The sequence below is a fragment of the Cydia strobilella genome, chromosome 4 (genome assembly GCF_947568885.1).
Source record: "Cydia strobilella chromosome 4, ilCydStro3.1, whole genome shotgun sequence".
NCBI classification, from domain to species: domain Eukaryota; kingdom Metazoa; phylum Arthropoda; class Insecta; order Lepidoptera; family Tortricidae; genus Cydia; species Cydia strobilella.
Window position 1 is genome coordinate 8,426,739 of NC_086044.1, and position 14,913 is coordinate 8,441,651.

Below are 14,913 nucleotides of genomic sequence, written 5' to 3' on the forward strand. Positions count from 1 at the left end.
ACGCAGCAACAATATTTATAAAAATATTTATTCAAGAAGGTTATCATTTTACATAATGGAATGGTTTCTCGATTTCCTAAAATGATTTTCATTCAATTTGAAGTTTACCTAAAGGTTACAAGACGCAGCAGTATTATTAAAATATTTATTCAAGAAGGTTAATCCATTTGAATGTATTTTAAACAAATAATGTCATTTAATTTGAATTTTTTCTAAGTACCAAAAGTGACTCATCTCATGTCAGGATCAAGAAAGCGTCATGTCATGTCCCTGACGATGATCCCTCACATCGACATCCATGTAACTGTTGATCAGGAATGGAACTCCCGATAGCTTGATTGCATTGATTAATCTGCTAAGCCAGTGTTTATCGAGGTTGTTTGACCTATCGAATGTTTACGCGGAGCTATTTTGGATGCAGCAGCCGCGTGCGTTGAATAGCTACGATACTCTACTCGGCCGTTACTACAACCACTTACCGAGAAAACCAATATAAGTGTGGCCTTGAGATACGTAATAACTATGCGTTAGGTAGGTAACTAGTCGGATCTCAAACGTATATACTGGTTAGCCGGAGACGATGCGCTTGCTATCTATGCGACAACGATTAGGAAATAAAATCTGTATCAACATTGTAACAAACAATTTGGCATTAAGACATACGTCTCTCACATATGCTCTCACATACGTCATTAATATGACACACTTAAGGATAATAAATACATTATTGCACTAGTTCCCCCCCCCCCCGGATTGGAGGATGGTCACATGGCGGTCTACGAACATGTTATAGCAGCCGACGAACTGAACCACCGGGAAAACATAAAAATAACCGTTGTCAAGTAGGTACCTACACCGTGGCTAAAAAATAAGTGCATTCCCGTTGCCAGGGAGGTTTTGGTTTTATACCTACTGAGCAACTTTTAATATGGGACCAACCCCGAAAGCGCGAAAAAAAATTTGGCTGTTTCATACATTTTGGATGGTCCATTTTCTATGGGAGGGTAATTTTTTTTCGCGATTTCGTGGTTGGTCCCATAGTAAAAGTTGCTCAGTATAATCCCAAAACCTCCCTGGCAACGCGAATGCACTTATTTTTTAACCACCCTGTATATGCATTATTAAATAATGCATCATGCATCTTTTAGTAGGTATATATTTGATTTAGTTAAAATTTCTGCAGTGCAATATTATGATGTCAATAAGCTGGTTAGATGATGGAGTTGAGCACAACTTCAAACCGATCGATATCTTCTCGTTACGGCAAAATCTCTCTCGTTTCTGACTGTTAAATAATACTAGACCCGTCGTTGTGGCGTCAAAACGCCGCTAGAGTATTAAATAATATACTCGGCAAAAGAGGTATTCTGTAAATATCCCAAGTTAAAATTTTGACAGTTGTTGTTTCTCCGATCCCCAAAGTGCAAGGTCAGTTGTCTTCATTGAATTATGGGCACATTATGGGATTACAGCGGCGCCGCTTGCGTCAAACTGCGCCACCGGGATCGCGCGGCCACGCCGCAGTGCATTCGAATGGCTTCTACATGTCCATGCTAATATTGCACGCTATACATTAGCGTGCACCAACGGGTCGCAATTCAGAAAACTTGCAAGCTAATGCCGACTTACAATATTTTTAGATATGCAAAGTTGTTACGAGTGAAGTTTCAAGTTAAGGAACTAAGGAGAAGCATATAAGTTTCTAATTATTTTTGGAATGTGGAATGTTGAATGGATGGTTATGATTATGATGGGAGTTTTGAATGATTCACGGTTAGTTTCACTATACTTATATTGACCGGGATATAGACCGTGATTACCGACCGATGGTAACGATGAAAGCGAACACAACCGACGAGCAGGAATGAGGGTAGACCGAGCGCGGTCTACACAACTTTGACACCCACCCGCTATCTTCAGTCACCCGTGAACAAGATGCATGCAAGATGCGTCGAAATATCGGGAGCTCAAAAACAATACAAAAGATGTGTTACGGTCTATATCCCGGTCAATATAAGTCTAGAAATCATTTTTCTTAATTGTTCCGTTAATCTTTAAATGTGTGATTTTCTTGAGTTTCATTAATAATACGAAAATAATAATCGAAAATAAGTAAGTTAAACAGAAAAAAACTGTAATAGATGTCATATATTAAAGAAAAAGTGACGAAGTTAAACAGGTTTACTCAATCAATCAATCAATCATTCAGCTGTTGGTTTCCTGTTCTACCAAGGTACTGCAATATGACATTTGGATTTTACTAACCCATAGGTACATAAAATATGGCTCGGCGAATGACTGACGTCTGCAACTCTAGTAATGCACTGTCTGCTGTATCATAGAATAAACTCATCATGAGTGGTAAAACAACATTCCATATGAGTTTGTTGAAGTACTTATAAATGATATAAGTATTATAATACCTATCTAAATGAGTTGATTCTGTCGGTAGGCCTTGACATAACAGCATACGAGTAAGTAGGTACCTAATAATAGGGTTGTTGAAACATGTTGAATTTTATAACTAAGTCTAGTGAAATAGATAGAAAATGAGCAATTTATCACAATAAATTGGAAACTTAAAAAATATATGGGAATAATAAAAAAATACAAGACCTCAGTTTCAAAATTTAATTTTTTTTACTTCCAAATAGGAAAAAAATAATGGTAGGTACCATTCGATTCCTTACATTTTATTTAAAAAAATTGTATGGCAACAATATACATAAACGCATTGATCATTGTTTTCTCGTAAGTACGTAGGTAGTACATTTCTTTTACCAAGCGTACAATTTCGTACATTTCTTTGATGTGAGTTTCAATTCCGTACGATATCATGTCACCGCTAGAAAGACACTATTATTCACAACGTAATAACACGTATAACGGTCTTTAACATTTCGATTATCGATATAAGGTGTCCTGTTTTCATTACTGCACTCAAGTGTAGTTTAAATTGTCTATCCTCTATATTCTATATACTGGATTCCTTTTTTTTCTATTTTACGTGTTTCGAATGAAACATTCCGAAATCGATACACATCACCTAGACTTGGTCGCAAGGTTAATCTTTAACGCAGAACGCAGCACGTGTTTATAAGGTGCTTGTGTCGATGGGAACTCGGTGAACTTTAGCAGGTGACGCTTTGACACTGCGTAACGCTCGTCAAAGCCTGCTTTGTAGCCGACTATAGTTGTAGCATGTAAAGTAGTTATGAATGACTAGCTGTTGCCCGCGACTTCGTACGCGTGGATTTGTATGTTGGTGGTTATATATTTTACATGAGCATATGCAGCAAAAGATATCAGTAGGGACGGTTAATCATTTGTTAATAATTATACAACGCATGAAATTTGTCTTTCACAAACTACGAAGTTTCAAGCCCCTAACTGAAAAAAATTGTTCTCGTTATAATCCCTCTCAACACTTAGATTTTCAAGTCCACTATTTAAAAAAATGTTCGCTCCCGATGCAAACTTTATCAATCAGTTTTCGTCTATTTTAATATAATGCCCTTTTACCAAGTTTTATGTTCCTAGCTTAAACGAAAACTTGAATCGCATATAAACTTATATCCCCTTCTTAAACCTCTTTGAATTTGGGTTGAATTATTAAGAACGTTGAAATAACTTTTTTTGTAATATTATACAATGCCTTTCTAAGAAGTTTCAAAGCATTTGTAATGGATTTATACTTTCAACCCCTTTTTAACCCCTTTAGGGGATGGATATTTAAAAACGCTTAAATTACTTTTCTTGTACTATTCTAATAATATGCCTTTATACAAAGACTGAAGTCCTGTACTCAAAAAAAGGTTTGATCTCCATAAAAAGTTTCAAGCTCTTATTTACCACCTTGGGGGATGAATTTTGAAAAATGCTGAAATGAGTTTTCTTCCCTTTTAATTAAATATTTTTCTACGAAGTTTCAAAATTTCAAATTCAGGACCCCTACAAATTTTCAACCCCTTTTTAACCCCCTTAGGGGTTGAATTTCTCAAAATCGCTTCTTATCTCTTGTACACATTATAAATGTAACCTAGTGTGCAAATTTCAACTTTCTAGCTTTTGTAGTTTCGCCTCTGCGTTGATGAGTCAGTCAGTCAGTCAGGACACGTGCATTTATATATATATAGATAGATTGAATAACGAAGTATTGATAGCACGTCCTAAATTTCTAAACCACTGAGAACACTTCAATCGTACCAGTTCAATCTACTTCTGAGATATATGTGAGCATAAGAAGAAAAACACGCACGCCACTGTGTCGACAAGACATGCATTAATGACTTTTTGCCTTCCTATAGGAAGTCAATATATGTCATTATATTGTGTCAATATATTGACAGCATAGTAGATGCTAAAAACTATATAAAATATGATATACTATGTATTACATATGTTTTATGTGTTTTATTGTATATATATATACTATACATAACGTTTATATGTACTTGCACTATATCCTTCCAAGGCTCAGCTAATATTTAGTACTTATTCAGTTCGACGAAATTTAAATCAGTTTCATTTGGGTCAGAATTGCATTAAATTTTTTTTGTTTAGTTCAATTTTCAAACACTTAAAAAACAAAATCAACTCTACAATATAGGTTTAAATTTCACTAGCAAATTTTGAATTTTTTATTTGTATTGCTGGGCCTTAGGAGGATGTACTTAGCTTTATAAAAAAAACTATTTTACGTCCTAGTCTAGCAGTCCAAGATCCTTGTGTTCACAATTAACATTTCTGTGATTTAAAGCCTGAAACGACTAATCTATTACATATATATAGGTATATATATTATATAGGTAGGTACTTACTTACTCGTATTTACCATACATAATAAAATGTCTGAAATAAAGGACTACCTATGCTTCTTATTTACACGTCCTGTAATATGTTCAGATGCAACATACCATACCAAGAATAGTCAGTTACATTCTCAGGTATTGTCATGTATCATTCCGTTCTCGAATCTCTTCAGATCAATAGCATATTCGTCATTACTCACATCACTGTGTTCATTTGCTTGTTTTGTCGCCAGATTCTTGTGCCGCTACGTGAAAGGCATCGTCCGACAGAAGATATGGGGGCTACAGGATGCCACGGTCGCGGGGCTGTTTACAAAACGCGCGGCGCTCATGCCCGACGCGCCTTGCTTCATTGTCGTCGGGGACCGCACCTGGACCTACAAGGAGGTGAGTGGTTTAGTTTGCTGTCGCACTCAATGCCATGATTCATCGGAAAATCTGGGGGCTGCAAGATGCCACGGTGTCAGCTATCTCCTAACCGAGCAGCGCTTACGCCAGGCGCGGTTTGCTCTGAGCTCTGAGTGAATTTACGCGGCGCACGGCATGAGATGTGAGGAGTGCAGGATGCAATGCCATAGACGTTCGGCGACGCGGCGCTCACGTTCTGCGCTGCTTAATATTGTTCATTGTCGTTGGCGATCGCACCTGGACTTGAATATAAAATTCCGTGGTATGAGTCCTTCTTACTAAGTCCGTTTTTATTATATGATCTATTACCACACACACAGTCACATGCTTATTCTTACTAAAAACCAATGCCGTGTGTGAATTGTGATCTCTAATTTATAATATTAGTAATTTAAGATTTAAGACCGGCGTGTGCGCAAATCTTGTGATCAGATCTAGACGATACTGTAAATACGGGACCTTTTTAAAATGCGGACTGGACTGCTTTGAAATTTAAATATCCTCAGGAAACACCTAAACTGAAGGGACACTTTATTTTATTTGTATCATTTTAAATACATCAGATGCACATTGGATAACACGGGCCCTAATAGTCTAATTTATATGGATATCCGGTTCCTAAAAGGAACAAGGTCCTACCTAGAAGTATTTAATTACTTAGATACCGACAGTCCCTGAAAGTCTTTATTCTACTGATAATGTGAGAACGTAGTTACCTATCTACCTTGTCGTTCTAAAGCCTCGCCTGATTACAGCGTAGATCCAAGGTCGTGAGACCTACCACATTTCTTACTACTTATTAAATGCGTTCATAATAGTAGGGTGTACAATTGCCACTAATGTTACTTGCCTACGTGACTCATAGGTATATATTACTACGGTTTTTCCGCGATACTGCCGTATCAGGATGAACCAATTGTAGAATATATAGAACTAGCTGTTGCCCGCGACTTCGTACGCGTGGATTTGTATGTTGGTGGTTATATATTATACATGAGCATAATATAGAACAGATATACCTTGGGGGATGAATTTTGAAAAACACTAAAATGAGTTTTCTTGTTTTTTGTTATAATTAATAAACATTTATATTATAAAATTTGAACCCCAAGACAAACTTTCATCCCCTTTTTAACCCCCTTAGGGGTTGAATTTCCAAAAACGTCAATTTTACTTTTTTTTGTAATCGGCTATTATGCCTTTCTAGGAAGTTTCAAAGTATTTGTAATGGATTCAAACTTTCAACCCTTTTTAGCCCATATAGGGGATGAATTTTTAAAAACGCTGAAATCACTTTTCTTGTATTTTAATAATATGCCTTTATACGAAGTTTCAAGTCCCGCACTAAAAAAAAAATATGGTCTCCATACAAACTTTCAACCCCTTTTTCACCACCTTAGGGGATGAATTTTGAAAAACTCTTTCTTAGTGGACACTAACGTCATAAAAGCTACCTATTGTGAAAAATTCAGCTCTCTAGGTCCAACGGTTTGGGCTGGGCTTTGATTTAAGTGAGTAAGTCAGTCAGTCAGGACTTTTACGTTTATATATATAGATATGGCCAAGTCATTATACGTATTAAAAATTTAAGATATATATATAATATTGATACGGTTTTATTTTAACACCCTCTGGCACTGACTATAATCGACTTGGACATTACATCTCAAAACTTTTTTTTAGTAGAAGAATTGCGTTGCGAGACTTGCATCTTTTTACAAGTAATGTTTTTTGATGGGATTTTATTTTTACAGTTAGAAAGGTATATGCGCCTATATTACTAATAAACCTTATTTACTGACAGGGTTGGGCAGATTAAGTGTCCTAGTTTTGTAATGCTATTTAACTTTTTTATTAATCGAGAATGTATGAGTCTTTATGATTTCGTGATTCGTGAGCATGATATATATTGTTTTGAACATGGACGCGAAACGCCAGCTCGTTGTAAATGTATACAAGCAAAAATAAATTCCGATCGTGCGAGATATTTAAGAAGCTAAAACATTTAGATATTAATGTAAGGTACATATCGGACCATTAAGCGATTTAAAAAAACATTATATTCAAGAATCAGGCCCAAACCTGGTTGAAAACCATCTGTTCGTGTCAAAAATATAATTAAAAGCGTTCGTGGGCGTATTCGGCGAAAACTAGCCCAAGGTGTAAGTAAACTCGCTAAAGATATGAAAATATCCCGACAATCAATGAGTCGTATATTACGACAAGATCTTGGATTGAAGGCCTACAAAAAACAAAAAAAAATCAAGGATGAACAGATGCCCAGAAAAAATCTAGAGTGAAAAAATGCATCGAACACGAACAACGAACGAGCTTGGCTGAGGGCGATGAATTTATTTTTTCCGAAGATGTTTCAATTGCAAGATAGCCACAATCAACAAAATGACCGTGTTTAATACGGTCCTTCATTGGGGAATATTCCAGTAGACAAATTAACCGTACAGCGGTTTCAAGGTGCGTCGTGCGTCGGCCGTCATGATATGGGTTGCCATATCACCTAGACCTAGGGGCAAACTACCACTGCTGTTCATGGATCGGGGAGTAAAAATTAACCAAGACTGTTATATTCAGAACATGTTGTATGGGGATGACTATTATTGCTTTCAACAAGACAGTCCCCCGTACCCGTGCCCCGGGCCCCGTCTCAAAAAGCTAAACGTACACCCTGATGACTGACGACTGATGGTGTAATTTGTCAGATTTTATACCGTGGCAAGAATGACCTGCATCTTCACCAGACTTGAATCCGTTGAACTTTTCTACATGGGGATACATGCTCAGCAGGATTTAAGTAACATTTAAGTATCTTGGACAATATGTCTCCGACGACAAGACCAATTAGATATAGAAAGGGAGCGCAGGCGCAGAGGGCACTGGCAGTCCGATGCAACATATATGCTAATAAGGAGGTTTGCACGGTGTAGCCAACAGGTAAAAATAACTTTCTTTAAAGCCTATTGTCAGGTTTTCTACACGTGCAGCCTCTGGACTAGTTATACGCAGAAGACCATCAGTTCCTTGCGCGTCCAATATAATAATGGTTTTAGGATGTTGTCGGGGCTGTCCCGTTTCTGCCTGCAGCGCATCGGGCATGTTTGCACAAGCTCATACGGATGTCTACTATGCCATAATACGCAAGAGAATTGCCTCGTTGCTTTGCAGAGTGCGGGCCAACTCCAACGCCATCCTGGCTACTAAAGCGGGCCGATACTACTCACCGATACCTAATGCGGCATTTTGAGTGTGTCATAACCGCTAGTTATTGTTATTGCTGTCTGTTTTTGTTTGTCGCTTTCTGTTTTTGTTCCACTAACGCTTAGATTTTAATTTTAATTGTTACTACCCATTATGGGCCATTGTTGTCTTAAAAAAAAAATTTAAAAGATACTAAACCCATGAATCCTTGACAGATGGCTGCCAAGTCTAACCAAGTGTCACGCGTGATGCAAGAGCACGTCAACCTGAAGCGCGGCGACGTAGTGTGCGTGTTCATGCCCAACTGCGGCGAGTACGCGTGGACGTGGCTTGGCATGGCTAAGCTCGGCGCCGTGTCCGCACTCATCAACAGCAACCTGCGCCACAAGCCGCTGCTGCACTGCATCCAGGTCGCCAAGGCCAAGGCCATCGTGTTCTCCGACCAGATGGCGGACGGTATGATCCTCGCACTAGTACTCTGCTCTGGCTTCTAACTGGACGTGGCTCGGCATGGCTAAGCTCGGCGCCGTGGCCGCACTGATCAACAGCAACCTGCGCCACAAGCTGATGCTGCACTGCATCCAGGTCGCCCAGACCAAGACTTGTTCTCCGACCAGATGGCGGACGGTATGATCCTCGCAGTACATTGTTAGCATGACCAGTCAGCGTATGGACGAGCCACCACCTCGTTGTGTGTGTTAATGTAACGTATTAACAAATTAAATATATGAATTATAAACTGAAATATGATCATATACTAAAGAAAAAGTAACCAAGTCCACCGGTGGCCGAGGCGGGAATTTTTTCTTTAGTGTAGGATATCTATTTCAGTTTATGATTTATATATACCTATATATATATTATATAGTATAGTATAGTATATAGTATAGTATAGTATATAGTAGAGTGCTGACTACTTAAAAACACAGATCAAAATATTTTCATAAAATAATTTGATTTGTTCCCTAGTTACATTAAATATGATACTGATAAACGGCCTGATAAACTTCATTTCATTATGTGTCTTGTGTACGAGATCAAAAATATCCTTCTAGAATGCCTTCCTCTTATTTTAGAGGAAGAACTAGGCATTTTCCTATTTTTAATCGCTTACATTTAAGTAATGCACGTCACTTGTTCAGTCAAGTGTAAAAATATGTGTGCACTCATCATACTCAAAAATATGTCCCATAGCAGCGAATTAAGAACTATGGCACATATTTTTGAGTAAGGTATATGCACCCATATTTTTACACGACTGTATGTACCTATCTATAAAGTAACTTGTTTCGACAGCCGTGGCCGAGGTCCGCACCCAGCTGCCGGCTGACATGAAGCTGTTCCAGTTGTACGGCACGCCGGCTCCCGGCGTCCTGGACTTCGGCGCGGAGATGGAGCGCCACCCGCCCGACTACCCGCTGGTCACCGACCCGCCGCACTACAAGGACACGCTGCTCTACATCTACACTTCAGGCACGACCGGAATGCCAAAGGCTGCCGTGCTGCCTAATTCCAAGTATGTTGTATCTTTTCCTGGTCTTAATAGTTATGGTACAAATTATCCTATGACCAGTCGTGGTAGTAACTAATTTGTAGTTATCTAAAACGACGAGTAGGTATATCAAACTTTGCTGTTTACGTTTAGTGTTCACCTAGCTACATACTATTAATCTGTGGTGTTCACTTGAGAAATTTTATCTATGGTGCCGTGTATGGTGTACTAAGAATACCTACTAACACTTACCTCATTATATTTTTTTGAAATTTGCAGTTTCGTCAAATTACACAGCTCTTTCTTTCTGCAAGCTAAAGACCGCCATGTAAAACCGTTAAATCTCCGCTAAAATAACTACCTTTTCTTACCTATTTCTAGCTTAAAAATATTTCACTCCGGACCACACATGATGTGTATTAAATTAAAATCTTCACTAAACTACCGCAACCAATAAAATAAATAGAAAATTCAAAAATAGCTTAGTTTATATCTAATAGACAAGTATTTTTACAGGGTCTCTATTGTTTCCTATAAAGTTTTAAGTCATAATGTATTGTTTGTCCGCATTTTCGTTAGTCATAATTTGTTTTTTCTCAGAAACGCGTAACTTTTCAGGATTGCCATAAAACAAACCTAACCTAACCTATCTATAGGATAACCTTACGAAAATCCTGAAGTTAACGGTTTCAGAATTATGACTAATGATAATCTGACAATCATTATATTATGACTTTCAATAACACACACACCTACAATGTGCCTCTGGTACTTATCAATGGCGATCTCAAACACAATCGTGCCTCGTAATAATCACTATCATTTACCTCCATTTATACTTCTTGAAATCTTTTGATGAAAGAACCCACTTTTTCCGTCGTTGACAGCGAAAATGACTTATGCTCGTGAATTATAGAAACACACTGTCAGCGAAAGCTTTTTCTAAAAGCAAACACACGTTCGCAAATAAGAAACTTGCTCAGCGCTATTTGATTCCGCTGGTGGAACAACAAAGTGGTCTGACGTCACGGCCTTCCTCTTCTCCTCTCGAACCTCGGCTTAAAATAGCACCTATCTCTCTTCACCAGGTACCTTCTAATCGTGCTGGCAACAGTGCACATGCTGGGGCTGAAGTCGTGGGACCGCATGTACATCCCGCTGCCGATGTACCACACGGCGGGCGGCGTGGTGGGCACGGGCGCGGCGCTGGTGGAGGGCATCCCGTCCGTCGTCCGCCCCCGGTTCTCCGCATCCAACTTCTGGACTGACTGTATCAACTATCAGTGCACGGTATGCAAACGTATAAAGCACCTAAATAATGTTTTCAACACGTTGTTGCTGAACGTGAATACTACCGCTACCAGCGAATCGAATACCTTTTTAACTTTAGAGGCAAATCAGTCACCTGCAATATATGAAGAGTACTTCGAAGGCCGCAAACATACATGACAAGCTCTTATGGCTCTACAAATAAGATCATGGCAGATATTTTTGCGGCCTTCGTTGTGTAACATATTATTGCAGGTGACTGTACGCGACCGCTGAAAGTGAAAAAGCAATCACATTTATCATCTTATCACTATTTCAGTTATTCCTTTAAGTTTTTGTTATATTTATCTACTAGCGACCCGCCCCGGCTTCGCACAGGTTACACAAAACCTTTACAAATTACACTAAAACCCTCCTCAAGAATTACTCTATTGATAGGTGAAAAAAAATCATCAAAATTCGTTGCGTAGTTTTAAAGATACATACATAGGAACAGACAGACAGTGGAAAGCGACTTTGTTTTATACTATGTACTGATGATACCCAAAAATACACCCTAGTAATTTATATACCCTATTACTGTCACAGACCTAGATAACATAAAGGAGTTACCAAACCTAAGATCATTTTACGACCACGATAACCACGATACCAACCTTCTCTAATTTTGAAACTTATGTAATAAAGATAAATATGAATATGCAATATTACAATAGAGCGGGCATCATAGACTTCTAAATTCTGTGTATATGTGTGCTGATTCTGTGTACAGTCACGCTCCTTGATTGTTATGCCATTTAGGGTTCTAGTTAAATTGGATATTCCATAGCGCAAGTATTGATCAACCAATTTATCTAGGACCCTACAATGTGGACGACGGCACCTAAGAAACTCATTAGGCTGCTGCTCGCTCAAGTATTTCCATCTACTGAAAACACTTATCAGCGTGTCGTTGTCTCCAGGTAGCGCAGTACATCGGCGAAATGTGCCGCTACCTGCTGGCGCAGCCGCCGCGGCCGACCGACGCGCAGCACCGCGTGCGCATCATGGTGGGCAACGGCATGCGCCCGGCCATCTGGCAGAACATCGTTGACAGGTCACTTGTTATAGTAATATTGCATGTCCATGTGTGACAAGGAAGCTTGGATTACTTGATTTAAATTGTAACATCATATGTGTACCTATATATGTTACCTGTACAAGTGTATGTACACAGCTAGCACATTGTTGCGGATCCGCACGCCGTTTCGATCTGTGAGTCTGTGAGCTATACATATAACGGAGCAGTGTGCGCAAATCTTGTTCTTTTAGTCGGGCTGTTTTCGAATTGATCAAGTTCCAAATCAGTTAATTTATTTTTATTAATTTACAATACGATACAGTACAGTACAATAAAATAACAATAATAAAAATACCATCATTAAGTTCCAAATTAGAACATTTTTATAGGACAGGGGGTGACGGGGCCTAGCCAAGATGACAATAGTTTAGCGTATCGGCGAACGAAATAGTATCTTGTTTATCTATCACACTAATATAGAGTGACAGATAGCGTTTCGTTCGCTACGGCGCAAACGATTGACATCTCAGCTAGGCCCCCCTGTTATATCTACATACAAGTAAAAATTCTTACCTCAATGTCTCTGATTTGACTGAATAATCCTGTTACTTTGTCGCCTTTTGTAAGGGGGTTCGTTTGCGTCAAATCCGGTAGTTCAAATTTTTTGCAGACTTGTTTATGATGCTTGGCTCAATGAATAGTCTAAGTTTGTGACCTCGAGCGCCGAACGCAACTTTGTCAAAAAACCGGGCAAATTTCGTTTTTTTTAGATTTGGGCGATTATAACCCTTTGATAGTACCTTCTCAGGGCGTTTTTAAAGTAGACTACATTTGCTACAATACTAGGCTAGAATTGTCTCTGTAGATCTAATAGTTTCCGAGATAAAGCCTTTCAAAATTTATAATTTTAATTTATTTGGAGTATCGAGACAAACCATTCTGGTTTAACTATGCTTTTTATCAAATATCATGTAAAATTTGTGATTTATCTGTAATAAATAAATTAAATAAATAAATTTTTCTTTCGAAGTTGAATTCGTTGGCTAAGTAAGTGCAGTGAGTATGCACATTTGACTCAGGTGATGCGGCTTGGCACGATTGTTCCTAAGGTCAAACAAAGCCGATGTGGCCCGGTAGCCACGAGATCGTACCGGGCTTCATTTTATAAATATGTAGATTATCTATATTATTTATAAGTGCCTATTATAATTAGATGAAATTAAATTTAGTCCAAACAGAACAATTTTTAGGGTTCCGTACCCAAAGGGTAAAAACGGGACCCTATTACTAAGACTCCGCTGTCCGTCCGTCACCAGGCTGTATCTCATTAACCGTGATAGCTAGACAGTTGAAATTTTCACAGATAATGTATTTCTGTTGCCGCTATAACAGCAAATACTAAAAAACAGAATAAAATTAAATATTTAATTGGGGCTCCCATACAACAAACTTGATTTTTTTGCCGTTTTTTGCGTAATGGTATGGAACCCTTCGTGCGCGAGTCCGACTCGCACTTGGCTGGTTTTTTAGAACTAAACATTGCTTGTTTTATATTGCCGAGTTGCCGAGTATAGTATATTGCATAATTATATGGATGTGCAGTGACTAATCATTCAATTATCCTAGATAGAAACATTTGCCGCTGAACTTTTGAAGTAGGTCTATAGGGTCCTGAACTCATTTACATAATGCGCTGCATTTTAAATATGTAGTAATTTATCGTTATTTGAATATAAGAAATAAGTTGGGTCGGAGCGGTCACATAATCAGCCGAAGGTATTGTTGTCTTAATGAATGCACGTATAAGCTAATGTTGTTTGTTGTGACATCGTTTACAGGTTCAAAGTGCCCCAGATAAATGAAATTTACGGCGCGACAGAGGGCAACGCCAACATAAGTGAGTTTATATTTTATCACTTTGACATAACTTGTAAACAATTATTTGTTTAAGTATAGTCAGGACGAATTTCGTTGAAGTTTAAAATTAATGAAATATGGTCTTTTATAGATTTTTAATATACATCATAAGATAGAGTTAAGGATGCTTATAAAGATCGTGATATTATTGCGATATATATAGCTATAAAACGTTATTATGAGAATCTAATCTACGCTCGGATTCTATGTGTACGTAAGAATTTTGACAGTTCAGTACGAATTTCGCGGCAGCTCTTCTAAATCAACCTATAAATACCTACAGTTTAAAGTCAACCTAGACAAAGATTTTATAACACCAAATCAATTGTACTTAGTCTCCAGACGAAATTGCAATCAGTTAATTATAGTTAACTTCTTACCTAAAGTCACGATCATCAAAAAATATCAGCTGATAACACAGGTGTTGCAAACACCATAATCCTATTAACCTTTTCGACGCCGTGTCAAAATAAAAGCTGTCACTAGGACGCCACGACACCGAAGTGTCAAAACTGAAATTGAACTTTATGCATATGCACGTAGGTCTATGTTGCTCTGTGGTCTGTGACGGATTAATCCGCGATTCCTATAAGAGGAAAGAGAAAATAGTGCTAGCTTTGTCCTTATCACCGACCGGGTGGCATCATAGGTAGGAGGCGATGGCGAAATACCGAAATTTATAAGAGTGAAAGAGAAAAAATCCTATGCTGCCCAAATTTTATATGAATATTCTTTCTCTTACC

The 14,913-nt window shown here is 38.3% G+C and overlaps 1 protein-coding gene across 1 annotated transcript in view; it reads left to right on the forward strand.

The window, feature by feature from the left end:
* Positions 1 to 14,913, forward strand: part of LOC134740974 (long-chain fatty acid transport protein 4-like) — a 41,167-nt gene that overhangs the window by 17,221 nt on the left and 9,033 nt on the right. The window contains exons 2-7 of the mRNA XM_063673660.1: positions 5,045 to 5,198; positions 8,648 to 8,888; positions 9,729 to 9,948; positions 11,013 to 11,214; positions 12,156 to 12,289; positions 14,092 to 14,150. Coding sequence (XP_063529730.1) covers positions 5,045 to 5,198; positions 8,648 to 8,888; positions 9,729 to 9,948; positions 11,013 to 11,214; positions 12,156 to 12,289; positions 14,092 to 14,150 — 1,010 coding nt within the window. The remainder of the gene's footprint in view (positions 1 to 5,044; positions 5,199 to 8,647; positions 8,889 to 9,728; positions 9,949 to 11,012; positions 11,215 to 12,155; positions 12,290 to 14,091; positions 14,151 to 14,913) is intronic.